The sequence below is a fragment of the Chaetodon trifascialis genome, chromosome 12 (assembly GCF_039877785.1).
Source record: "Chaetodon trifascialis isolate fChaTrf1 chromosome 12, fChaTrf1.hap1, whole genome shotgun sequence".
NCBI classification, from domain to species: domain Eukaryota; kingdom Metazoa; phylum Chordata; class Actinopteri; order Chaetodontiformes; family Chaetodontidae; genus Chaetodon; species Chaetodon trifascialis.
In genome coordinates, this window is record NC_092067.1 from 13713556 (window position 1) to 13727055 (window position 13500).

Here is a 13500-nt window from a genome sequence, read left to right on the forward strand (position 1 = left end):
ATACAAAAGTTCAACCCTCAACGTCATCTTATCTTTATTATCTAAGAGCTTTCAAAACATGCACAGTGCACATGAGTGGATCTTGAGCTGTAAAATGCAGAAAAACACACGCAAGAAGAAAAGCCTCTGTAACGAAGAGGCGAGCTGTTCATCCAAATCCAAATCCTCATTGTGTTTCTGTCCACAGCCACACATTGTTTCCCCTACGTGAAGAAGCGTATTGCAGTGATGTATCAACACCACACTGATCTGAGTCCCATCGAGGTGGCCATCGATGAGATGAGCAAGAAGGTGGCCGAGATCAAACAGCTCTGCTCCTCCAGTGAGGTGGACATGATCCGCCTGCAGCTCAAACTGCAGGGCAGCATCAGTGTCCAGGTGCCTGCTTTGTCAACATGTTCTCAGCCACACATACACACACTACCTAATGAAATGGATCATGAAAAAAAATGACATGACTTCTTCATCCTCCCTCAGGTAAATGCAGGGCCGCTGGCGTACGCCCGAGCTTTTCTGGACGATGCAAGCGCCAAGAAGTATCCTGATAACAAGGTCAAACAGTTGAAAGAGGTCTTCAGGTGAGATGACATGTCAGCAGCTTTTAATGTGTGTGCAAACTGGATCAGGTTTTACTACTTTGTGTAATTCTCCTTCAACACACTTCAACACTGTTTTTTATGAGCAGGCACTTTGTGGAAGCATGTGGCCACGGCTTGGGCATTAATGAGCGACTGATTAAAGAGGACCAACAGGAGTATCACGATGAGATGAAAGCCAACTACAGAGACTTAGCCAGAGAGCTGTCCATCATCATGCATGAGCAAGTGAGTACAGTACCAGCTTTACTTAAGTATCACTTTAATTACTCTCTGCTTTACTAATGTTACACCTGTAACCTGCCTCTGAGATGTGGTTCTGCGAGTGAAGTCAACAGAGTGCCTCTCATTAAATGTCTGATAATGTGATTGATACAACGCCCTGTGATAACACCGTTCTCTATTTTTCCTTTGTGCTGACATGAGCAGATTGGATGGTAATGCAAGAAGCAGCAGTGTGCAACAAAGACTGAGTTGTTAGTTGTTGGTCCAGCCAGTCACAAGCATCTATTCTCAGCTGTTACCCCACATTTTGACGGCTGTAGGATTTTGCATTGTCACACAATTAGAAATGTGGTGTTACAGTAATTCTTGACCCATGTGACAACATCTTTAGACTTCTGTAACGTCTGTAGAATCTGCCCTTTGTTGTGGCTGAAACATTAATCTCAATGCACACGTCCTCTAGTCTAATATGCAAGCTGTTGAAGATAAGGTCTGTCTTTTGATCTTAAAAGAACTGCAGACAGGCCTTATCTTTACATCCATGCAGTAGTTCACTGTCCATCAGAGTTTCTGCTCTTCCTGTGGGCTGCATTTAACAAGTCTTTTCACTAGCGATCTGTATAATCTGCTGATTATACTCTTGATTGGTTGTTAATTGTTTGGTCTGTAAAACGTCAGAAGATAGTGAAAAAAGCTCCCAATGTGACGTCTTGCTTTGTCCGACCAAACCAAAAATATTCACTTAACCATATGATAAGACAAGAGAAATTGCTCACATTGAGAGGCTGGATCCATTAAATGTTTGGCATTTTTGCATGAAAGTTGACTTAAATGATCAGTCGATCAAAATAATGGACAGTTCATTTTCTATCAAACCAATTGTTTTGTTTTTGTTTTTTGTTTTATTTTACATACAGAAAAACAAATTAAAACTAGACTCATGATATCTCAAAAAACAAAATATACTGTAAAACTCACTTATTCTCCCTCTGTTATGAAGATGCCTGATGCAGTAGCTGGCTAGACCAACAATCACTTATGGGCTCATCTCTTTTGGATTGCATGTGTTTTCTCTGCATGTGTGTATAGTGTGCAAGTGCACATTTGCCTGCGTATGAACGGTATGTGTGTATGTATGCACAGGCATCTCAGTGTATGTCCTTAAGCATCTGCATTGGTTTTTGTTTATTAATACACACATAAATATGCCTGATTCTTTTAATGACTTTCTGTTGATGTTACATGGATTGGTTGCTTTTACTTATCTGTCTTTTGTTTCTGTTAATCTTCATTAAACGAGTGTCCAGACTGCACTCCAGATTTTATATTAAGCTAAGCTAACCAGCTGTTAGATCCCAAAATGTCTATTGCTGTTCCTTTGGGTAAAAACATCACTTGGCAATAATTAAGGTATCTAAGGTGGCATTTTAAATATTTGTGAATATCTTTTTCTTCCTTCCTTCCAGATCAGTCCTGTGGAAGATGGCATGAAGAGCGTCCTTCCAGACTCACTTCACATCTTTAACGCCATCAGTGGCACGCCAACCAGCACCATCATCCAGGGCATCCCCAGCTCTTCTTCGGTGGTGTGATGCTTGCCAGGGTCAGCTTTGAACTCTGCGCCGACCAACCTCGCCTACAAGGCATGCCACTGATGCCATACTGTCAGATCTATACCCCGATCCTGCTTCTCTTCAGTCAGCTTAAAGGGAAACTGACAAAAGCACAGACAACTCTGACCACCTCTCACCTCTCTCAGCAAACCATGACCAAGGCACTGGACCTGTTTAACGCATACACACGGCATGGTGAACTGTGTTGGATGTGGCTGCTTTAAATTTTCCTGAGAGACCTGAACAACAAGAGGGAGGGTCATGCAGGAGAGATGACAGACTTTGCTCCCGCCTCATGGCCAGAAATAATGCGTGGTGAGACATATTCTGTCCACTCCCCCACCTGTTTATACCTGAAAAGACTGGGCAGTGTTTTCCGTGGACAAGTTTCTGTTGGGATCATTAATATGCATGTCATTACGTCACACCTACCACTTTCCCAAAAGCCCAATTTTGTTGATTTTGATAATGTTTCATGTTGTGTTTTTGTATGTACAGTGTTCCACTTTTATAAGCCACTGTACTGATGTCTTGAACAGTCTATGCTGCATACATCGACGCTTGTCTCCCTGTACATGAAGCTATATTTCTACAAAAATGCAACTTTGCAAAAGGGCCTCCTGTGACTCATGTTAGCATTCAACCTTAAATCACTTCAATGTCTTAGCTTTTTTAAATATTTAATGCATACAAAAATTATATTCCAAGTTGTTTATTACTGTACATAAAAAGGAGTGTGTGCAATATTTGCAAAGTATCTTGCTGTGTGGGGCTCATACACTGTAAAGATGATGTTCACCCTTTTGCCAAAGCGATGAGGTGTGGAACCAGACACTACGCCTACTGTGGAAGTAATATGAAGCTTTTACCATTTTAGTGTTCATTGAAATGTTCAAGAAATTGTTTTATATTTGGGAAGCGATGGGGTTTTTTTTATTTTTATTTAACGCAGTCACTGTTCTGCTGTAAACAGAGATGTTCCCTAATGCTTTTCTTTGAAATAAAAATACACTCATTTCTCTTGCACTTATACTCATGAATCCTTGTTTTATTTCCACATTTACTGAAGTTTATCTTGTGCTTATTCCTGGATTAGTTTGAGTTGTGGACGTAATGCCTTTTATGAGGTGTCAGAGACTGAACATAGCTGACTCCATATCTCCTGTATCTCATCTATCCACCCATCATAAAAGCAACACAGTCAGCAGTAGGGAAGACAAATCAAGGGCTAAGAAGAGGCAGACGTACGGAAACACTCCCACTACCACAAGTGAACAGTGAAGGATCAGTTCTCAACTGCTCCCTGCAGGAATCTCAAAGGAATATCAAACTGCAGCAGAAAGCAGCTTCACTAAAACAACATGACAGGTGAGTTTGCAAAATTTCCTTTCGTGTGTTTCATTCAAATCCACAGAAGGAAATATTCCAGAGCCGAAGGTCGAGGGACAAGTCAGAACAACCAAAGCTTGTTGGACACTTTCAACTGCTGCCAAATTGTTTCTATTCCACACAGAAAAAATAACACAACATACACTGTATGTCTTTCTGTTTATGAAATATAGCTGGTGGGTTAAATTATTTTCATCTCGTGCACAGATAAGGAGGATCCCAAGAAACTGAAGAAGGGCAAAGGGAAGGTAATGTATTTAATTCATTTAATTTATTGTTCAGTGAGACCAAATGATAATCCATAAGAAAAAAGCAAACATCTCAACACACCATTCACTGTATTAAATCAAATCAAAATCAAATCAACTTTATTAATGCCATGCAATGCTTTATATGGCACTTTTCATACTTTATAGTAATACAAAGTGCCTCACAGGGGTTAAAAACAACAACATTATAGAACACTGTGACCCCAAACCTCCCACCCCTCCAAATATACACAGAGATTCACAATTACATACAGTCACACACATACATGGACAAACATACATACCCACACACACAAACTTACACACACCCACATACATACACTAACTGTCACTGAGGAGACATGGCTGGGCACCGAGAACCGAGGTGAGGAAGAAGCTACCTTTGGGGGCCATGCACACCGAGAGGAACCATGGTCCATTAATGCTATAAGTTACTGAACATCAAGCACTACTTAAGTCCAGTTTTGGGGACGCTACTTTGAAAGCAAAATTTTAAATAAAATAACCCCCTGTTCATGCCAGGAATGACTTTGTTTTGTATACAATATTCTGTCAGACACCTGCCTTCCAGGTGGGGTTTTTGCACTAAGCAGGCTTACTCAGTTAGCCAGGTAACTTCTAATGTAGCGTGCAACATCTCTGAACATTTATTAAGAAATAGCAACAATCAAAACCTATAATATATTCAATTTTAATTTTTCAAATTAAAATTCAAAACATTAAAAACTGTAGTCAAATATTTGTCACTGGTGAGCTAACAGTCCGTCTTACTGGAAGATAGCCAGTGTCATGTATTTGCCTAACTGGTGATGGTGGGCTGAGATCCGTGGGGGTAATGTACTGTAACTGTAATGACGCTGCCGCTGTGAGCACTGAGCCGTTTTTTCACTGCACCACACACAGATTAAGTGTGTGGTGGTGGCTGCCTGACAAAGGCATTGCCTGAGCATGCCTTCACAGCAGTATGGCCCAAAATAATTTGTAGTTTCAGTAGTTAGAGACAGACTTTTCTGCATAATGATCATTTTCACTTTTGATAAATAAAGTACATTTTATTGCCAAAGCTTCTGTGTTTTTACTTATAATTTTGAATGCAGCATTTTTACTTGTGATTTACTTGTATTTTTCATCATCATATGTAACTGAAGAACCTAAATACTTTCTCCACCATTGCTGAACACTACGCTGCTGTTTCTTTTATCCATTAGAGTAAAGAGGTGTTTGGCTACCCCATTAGCATCTTCTTCATTGTTGTAAATGAGTTCTGCGAGAGGTTCTCCTACTATGGCATGCGAGGTGAGAATATTTTGTTCCTTAACCGTGTGATCCCTTTCCTAAACAAAGTATTTTGTTGTTGAACTTCCATGTGCTGCACAGCCAAAACTTTCCGAGCTTTACACTGATGATTACATACTGTCAAATAAGAGGAAGCCTTTGTCTCCACTGCCCACCTACAGCTGTCCTGGTGCTGTACTTCACAAACTTCTTGAACTGGGATGATGACTTGGCCACCTCAATCTATCACGTCTTTGTGGCTCTCTGCTACCTGACCCCTATCCTGGGGGCCATTGTGGCTGACTCTTGGCTGGGAAAGTTTAAGTGAGTGGCTGCCTCAAGTTTCACTGATAAGTGAAATAATTAAACATATACGAGTTGTTTGAGAGGATGTTTATCCACAGTGTTGGAAAGTTAATGACTTATTCAAGTATTGTACTTTCCATAAGTATTTCCATTTTCTGCTAGTTTGTACTTCTACTTTCAGGTGAAAACACTACACTTGTTACCCTATGAGACAGATATAGTTACTTGTCGATTTTCCGACAATGATTTGCACTAAAAAACATACATCTTAAATGTCATTTCATCCCGTCAAAGCATTGCCAAAGATCAAACCATCCTAACCTTTTGGGCCAAACCAGGGTCAAGTTGGGGCCCCTTGATGCATTTGTTAGCAGTTCCATGTATTTTTACTTATTTTTACATTAAGTGATATCAAGTATCTTCATTACATGAAAGAAAAAGAGCTGAGAACTTCTTTCAACCCCTATTTTCTCTTCCCCTCTTCCTCTTACAGGACAATCATCTACTTGTCCATTGTCTATACACTTGGCCAGGTTGCGATGGCTATCAGTGCAGTCCATGACATCACTCACCAAATGGGGACACCGGACAAGATGACCTTTCATATGTGGGTTTCTATTCTGCTACAGAAATAACTGAGTCAGACTCCAGGATGTGGACTTTTGGCATTCATTACATATTTCTTCTGATCATGCACATGTTCCTCTTCACATTCAGTGTGTTGTCCATGGTGGGTCTCTTCCTCATCGCTCTAGGCACCGGCGGCATCAAACCTTGTGTTGCTGCCTTTGGTGGAGACCAGTTTACTGACAATCAGGTTAGTACATTACCTGATTCCTCCTCTTATCTTAGCCTCAGTATTCTTCTCTACCCTTTGGTAATGACAGTGGCTCTAGCCACAGAAGAGGTGAAAATTCAGCCCCCATACAGTTGTCATGAATGGGGAAATAAGCTATAGAGACCAAATCTTTTTTTTTTTTTTTTTTGTACCAGGCGGTAAACATGGTTATTTCTACTGTAGAGCTGGGCATTTTAATATGGGGGTTGATGGGGACTGACTTGCTTTTAGAGCCAGCCTGAAGTGGCCATCTGAGGAACTGCAGTTTTCTTCTGTGTTGCCTTAATTTTCCAACACAAGAGGTGGGAGTACATATGGAAAAATAAGTTTTATAGCCTTTCATTACTCCAGAGGGAGCTGCATGAAATATGATAAACTGACTCAAGTAATGTCACATGAGTCAGCATCTGTTGTGGCTGAAAACTACAATTTGAAGTTTTAAAAAATCTTGCGGTGTTGAGTTAGAAAGGAAAGAGCTCACCAGACCTCGGTAGCCTGCTTCTCTGCTTGCGGGATGCATACGAGGATACATCAGCCTCTAAGCACAACACGCCTGAATCTTTGACTGTACCAACTGTTGGCAGTCAAGGTGCATTGTAGGTAATGTACAGTAGGTACCAGGTTTTGACAAGAAAATATTGATACTTTTTTTTAGTCTCAAAATTGGACAAACTGGCTTTTATTTCTTTTTTTATTCTTTTAGTTTAAAAAACTGTCCATCTTGAGTCCAACAATATAATGCTAAATCAGTAAGGTGCTCTCAGAGTTACTACAATCATGAATGTGTGCAAATTTCGTGACAATCCATTCAATATTTCTCAAGACATTTCACTCAAGATCACAAATCTCAACCTCATGATGTCACAAGAAGAAAAGTCAGAGGATCACTAAAAGTCATTAGGATACATCCTCTGGAGACTACGAATGTCTGCACTTCATGGCAAACCATCCACTAGATGTTGAGACATATTTCAGTCTGGTCTCTGTATCATTTAATATCATCATAGATTTTAATCATTTTGGAATGAGTTACATGCCAATGTGTCGCACAGGTTGTAGCTGGTGTTCCACCTGCATTTTCAGCATTGCACGACACGCGTGATGACGCATCATACAGCACATGATAAAAGGTCATTGATTTATTTCTCTGTGCAGGACAAGCAAAGGAGAACTTTCTTCTCTGTATTCTACCTGTGCATCAATGGTGGAAGTCTCCTGTCAACCATTATCACTCCAATCATCAGAGGTAGATATGACAAGAACAGTAAGTTAATGATGAACAGCGCCTTAAACTGTGACAGTCCTTGAGTGTCTGTTTGCCTCCATCTGCAGCTCATGAGTGTGGCATCTACAGTAAGCAGGAATGTTATTCTCTGGCCTTTGGTGTCCCTGCAGCACTGATGTTAGTAGCACTTGGTACGTCCAAACAAATTTCTTTGACTGTGATTCTACACATAAAGGAGAAATTTAAAGATTTGGTACATGCTGTGCACTGATAATGTTGTTATGCCTGTGGTGTCTCCTAACAGTGGTGTTTATAGCTGGAAGTGGTATGTACTACAAAGCTGAGCCGGAGGGAAACATCATGCTGGATGTGTGTAAATGCATATCGGTGAGTCTGGTTTACGCTGTTTGAACAACACATTCTGCATTAATGTGTAAAAACAGTTGCTCAAGACCTAATTCTTCTCCGATTTGCTCTTCAGTTTGCCCTTTCAAACCGCTTCAGGCACAGAAGCAAACAATACCCTAAGAGGCAGCACTGGATGGACTGGGCAGAGGAAAAGTATGATGTAAGTTTCAGTCCGTTTACTTCTATGAAGTTTCCAGTAAGCTGCGTCATAAGTGGAATAACAATAGTTCATATTTTGTCTGTCTGTGCTGTAGAAACTCCTCATTGCTCAAATCAAAATGGTGCTGAAGGTCCTCCTCTTATACACCCCACTTCCGATGTTCTGGACCCTTTTTGACCAAAAGGTATCTTGTAGTTATTCTTCCTTTAAAAAATAGCATCACTTGCTGGTAGTGGAAACTGTGGTAACTCTGCATTTCTATCAAAGGGTTCTCGATGGACTCTGCAAGCCACCACCATGGATGGAAACTTTGTAAGAATTGTGATAAAAGCTGCTATTAATATAATGTAATTAAGTTAAGCAAAGAGTTCATGTTCTAATCATTTCTTTTTGTGTGTGTGTGTGTGTGTGTGTGTGTGTGTGTGTGTGTGTGTGTGTGTGTGTGTGTGTGTGTGTGTGTGTGTGTGTGTGTGTGTGTGTGTGTGTGTGTGTGTGCAGGGTCTATTTGTTGTACAGCCTGACCAGATGCAGGTGAGTTAAAATAATTTTATCATGTCAGTTCAGAACGACGTGCTGTACCTAATTTGAGAAAATGTTCACTGTGCAATTTGTTTTTGAAAGACTGTCAACCCCGTCCTGATCCTGACTCTGGTGCCTCTCATGGACAACATAGTCTACCCTCTGATCAAAAAATGTGGCCTGAACTTCACGTAAGTACTGCTGGAACAAAGTGAATATACGATACGATATCTGTCAGGGAGGAATAACATTTAGTCCTGACAGATGCTGAGATTTCCTGCTTTTAAAATTTCATTTTCTAGATGTGTTTGGCTCTGTTTTTGCTTTTTGTTATCCTTTTCTGAACTCCCTCAATGTCGTCTCCCCCTTTTTGAGTGTCTGAGGGAATAGTTCAAAATTTTAGAAAAAGACAAATGTTCAATTTCTGATTGACAGCAATCTCAGTATCTTTGTGGTAAATATAAAGCTATAGCCAGCAAATTGTTATCTTATCTTAAGTTATTTTAGCTTAGCTTATCTTGACTGGACTGCAGGTTGAACAGTTAGTCTGGCTCTGTCCGAAGGTCGAGGTGTTTCTCAAAACAAAATTCTGCAGAGGGAAAGATCATACTTGCAGATTTCAGCACAAATCCAGTGAAAGTTAAAGCAGTCAGCAGTAGGCCCATAATAACTATGTTGATGTTAAAAATGCTGATATTACAGTGTTAAAAAAACATTCTCCTGTATAAAAGCTGAGACATTTGGTGGTGCTCACATTTTGTACACATCAGTAACAGAACTTAACTAATTCAACAGACCTCTGAAAAGAATGACAGTGGGGATGGTAATGGCAGCTATAGCGTTTGTCTGCGCTGCTTTGGTTCAGATGGAAATTGATGTGAGTAGAAAACAGTTGTGATCACATCCTTTAATACTGTGAAATGCATATAAATTCAGAGATTCAAACTCACAATTCAGGTCAACACTGACTTTGCTCATACAAGCAGAGTTCAGAACAAGGACAAGTTCTCACGTGTGCTTTGTACAACTTTTCAGAAAACATTGCCCATCTTCCCATCGGCCTCCCAGGCTCAGTTGAAATTACTTAACATGGGCAATAATCCAGTGTCATTTAATCTGACTGACAATGAAATGCAGACGCTCTCTGCAGGTCAGGTATGTCCTCACACATAAAACTAAATCTGGATTTAGAAATTTAAATTTCTGAAGATCAATTACACACAATCCAAAACATCACTGTTTACATACATATATTCTTGCAGTGTTTGCATAGTTTTAACCATTTCTTTGTTTTGCAGACCAGTGAAGAATTCTTCATGTTTGAAGCAGAAAATGTCAGCATTTCAATAGGCAGCCCTCCAGTGATGAAAAATATTTCCTTGGCCCTGGGACAGCGACAGACGCTTCTCATTCCCTCAGATATCACTGAGGAGTGGCTGTTGGTGAGTTAGAAGCGCAGAATGATGAAAATAAAAACATACAAGAGGCCTTTTAATGCTTAAATGAACCAACATCTTATTTCCTCAGACGAATGATTTGACTTCCAAACCATCAAAAGGCAAAAACGCAGTCCGGTGAGCTGAATTAAAAATGTTTGAACTGTAATAAATATACACTTAATTGATCATCTTCATTAATTCATTGTCTCTTAACATCTAAGAGTACTTAATATAGTTGTAGCCTGAAACTTTATCTGCCGACGACATTGTTGAAAATGAAGGAATTAGAGTACATTTACATTTTCTGACTGTCATGTTTTTGTTCAATTTGTCCCCATTTCAGATTTTTCAACGGCATGAATATAACAGTGAACGTATCAACTCCTGATGTTGACCTGGGAGTAGTTGATGAATTTTATTATTCCAACTACTTCTTGATAAACAGTGGAAAGTAAGGATTTTTTTTTTCCATCTTGACTAATTGGCTGTTTTTATGTAATACAGTTCATTAAACTGATTTTCTCTTCTAATAATTAGGGTCGTCTTCACCATAAAGACTGAGTTACAGTCCTGTGAATACAGCAAGGACTTTCAATTTGGAAGTTCTTATACCTTCTTCATCCCCAGCACTTTTGACTTTGGAGCAAAGGTGAGTTTCACAGTTTTAATATGCGTTAATATGAATATGAAGGGAAAATCATACCGGCTCACTCTACCTATGGTAACAGATCATATATCAGGTCTATTTATTTGTGTAATTGTTTATTTAGGATTATAATGAGAACAATTTAACCAGGTCTAAATACATTTAGAAATGGCTTGTATCACATTTTCTTTCTTTTGGGATATCTTTGGATATAAAATTAACGAATCTCCCCAAAAGACCATAGGACCATAAGATTTTTTGACCAAAAAAATAAAAATAAAAATAAAAATAAAAATAAAAATAAAAATAAATAATAATAATAATAATAATAATAATAATAATGAAATGGATGAACCAGGCTTGAATTTTAATGTAAAAATAGACAATACTGTATGTGAAAATATTGTCATCTGTGTGCTCTGTCAAAATCCATCCAGCTACACTCTTTTGACTCACACTGCCCAAAACTGAACTGTTGCAATTATTTCTGTTTATTTATTTTAGTGTCAGGACTCCATTACTGAAGCAGAATACATCAAGCCCAACTCGGTTATAATAGCTCTCCAGATCCCACAGTATTTCTTCATCACTGTTGGTGAAGTGATGTTTTCTGTTACCGGTCTGGAATTCTCCTATTCACAGGTGAAGATGCTACAACACACATCTCCATCAAAGAGGAAACTGACACATTACATAAGAATATTTATGTAGAATGTATTCTTTTTTTAGACAGAAATGTATAAAGTTGTTTGCTTTTGGCTTTGTTCCATTTGTGTCCACAAGGCACCTAACAACATGAAAGCAGTGCTGCAAGCAGGCTGGTTGCTTACTGTTGCTATCGGGAACTTAATTGTACTGGTCGTGGCAGAGATCGCAAAGCTTCCCGAAAAGGTAAAAAAAAAAAAAAAAAAAAAAACACAACTAATGCTCAGAGACTAAAAATAACAAAATATCTGCAGTGGACATTTGAGACATGTTTTAGTGACGCATTAACCATGTTTGTCCCTCTGTCTCTCTCCTCCTCTTCCAAAGTGGGCAGAGTACATCCTATTTGCCTCTCTCTTGATCGTTGTGTGTTTCATCTTCTCCATTATGGCGCACTTCTACACCTACATCAACCCTGCAGAAATTGAGGCCCAGTTCAAGAAGACTGATGATGATGACGATGATAAAAGCGAGCTAAAGGAGACAGAGGTCGAGATGGTTAAGAAAGGGTCACTTAAAAGTCACCATGAAGATGATCCAGCCAAACAGACCAGAATGTGAACAGTTTGAAAAACAGATTTGACATCCCTAAAGCATTTTTTTCTGATGTTTAACATCGACGCAAGGTAGAATTGAAGTATTCTTTGTTTGTGTGTGCATTTTAGGTATTTTCTATTTTAATGCAGATGACTATTATGAGCCCTAGGTTCCTGAATATTATATTTAGTATGACAAATTCAACGTTAGCTATAGTATTATAACAACGACAGATGAATGCTATTATTTCCTAACACTGACCACGTACATATTGTTGGATGTAATTGTGCTTTTGTATTTGTGTAAGTTATGTTCATATAAGCAATAAAAAACATCCTACTGTGTGTTCTCTTGTCTTGGTCATAGCACTCTCCCAACTTGATATCAAATCTTCAGCTTTAAAAGATACAGACTGAATCATCCATCCATCCATCCATCCATCCATCCATCCATTTTCTATACATGACTATCCCTTCTCAGGGTTGTGGGGGGGGGGGGCTGGAGCCTATCCCAGCTGTCAACGGACGAGAGGCGGGGTACACCCTGAACTGGTCGCCATTCGATCGCAGGCCTAAGGGCAATTTAATTTTAGAGTCACCAATTAACCTAATGAGCATGTTTTTGGTCTGTGGGAGGAAGCCAGAGTGCCTGGAGAGAACCCACGCATGCACGGGAAGAGCATGCAAACTTCACACAGAAAGGCCCTGCCCGACCCGGGGATCGAATTGGCGACCTTCTTGCTGTGAGGCATGCTTACTACCTGCTGTTCCACCGTGCAGCCCCAGACCGAATCATGTTATGTTTATTTTTATTTTATTTTGCAATGTTAAGCTAGTCCCAAATCTCCTTCTGTGTGCTGCATTTGTGGCCTATCAGGCCTTCGAGGAAGTTGTGAGTGCCTGAACTGGCTAAATTTAAATGATTTCATTATTTGAGTGTGAAAGCTCATTTCTCACCTTGGAAATTATATTTTTTCATAAACCAGCACATAGGTAGTCTTTACTGTAAAATTCCCTTTTTCTCACTGTGCCTCTGCTGCAGCTGGGCAGGAAAAAGGTTGTCTGGGTTAAGACAAAGAAGAAATTTCAACTAAAAAGACTATAACTTTGGAAAATCCAGTTGTTTTGTCTATGTCAGACTGCTGAAGTATTAAGTAATAGGTGAAATGATCTATTTGCTGCCAGTACAGACAGGAGGGGTAATTTCATGAGCCAAAAATTGTTCTAATATGGACCTGTGAGAGCTGTTTTAAGTTAGACATGAAAAATTATGATTGGTTCTGTGCTTTAGTTGTGCGTATTTAGCACATTTCCAAAGATTACCCAAACAGGATTGACATGCAGTGTACTT

At 39.5% G+C, this 13500-nt stretch overlaps 2 protein-coding genes across 9 annotated transcripts in view; both read left to right on the forward strand.

Annotated features, from left to right (window-relative positions):
• The window catches only part of LOC139339902 (dedicator of cytokinesis protein 9), a 78234-nt gene extending 74767 nt beyond the window's left edge, over positions 1-3467 (forward strand). For all 8 annotated transcript variants that reach the window (XM_070975334.1, XM_070975336.1, XM_070975331.1 and 5 more), the window contains 4 exons: positions 188-378; positions 478-578; positions 686-824; positions 2288-3467. In XM_070975334.1, the coding sequence (XP_070831435.1) occupies positions 188-378; positions 478-578; positions 686-824; positions 2288-2413 (557 nt within the window). In that variant the 3' untranslated portion in view covers positions 2414-3467. The remainder of the gene's footprint in view (positions 1-187; positions 379-477; positions 579-685; positions 825-2287) is intronic.
• A 1899-nt stretch (positions 3468-5366) lies between these two features.
• slc15a1a (solute carrier family 15 member 1a) lies at positions 5367-12174 on the forward strand. The gene is made up of 21 exons (XM_070975714.1): positions 5367-5388; positions 5550-5691; positions 6167-6280; positions 6391-6490; positions 7667-7757; positions 7844-7927; positions 8041-8123; positions 8218-8304; positions 8399-8488; positions 8572-8616; positions 8803-8835; positions 8926-9014; positions 9619-9700; positions 9859-9978; positions 10122-10265; positions 10351-10397; positions 10606-10713; positions 10800-10911; positions 11413-11550; positions 11692-11799; positions 11941-12174. Exons 1-21 carry the CDS (start codon positions 5382-5384, stop codon positions 12172-12174), a joined length of 2058 nt encoding a protein of 685 aa, XP_070831815.1. The 5' UTR covers positions 5367-5381.
• Positions 12175-13500: the final 1326 nt, after the last annotated feature.

Bases quoted from the DNA above. Each gene is read 5' to 3' on its own strand.
- slc15a1a (XM_070975714.1), top strand. The intron at 7,928-8,040 runs GTACGTCCAAAC...GTCTCCTAACAG, and splicing joins ACTGATGTTAGTAGCACTTG to TGGTGTTTATAGCTGGAAGT. The intron at 11,800-11,940 runs GTAAAAAAAAAA...CCTCTTCCAAAG, and splicing joins TCGCAAAGCTTCCCGAAAAG to TGGGCAGAGTACATCCTATT.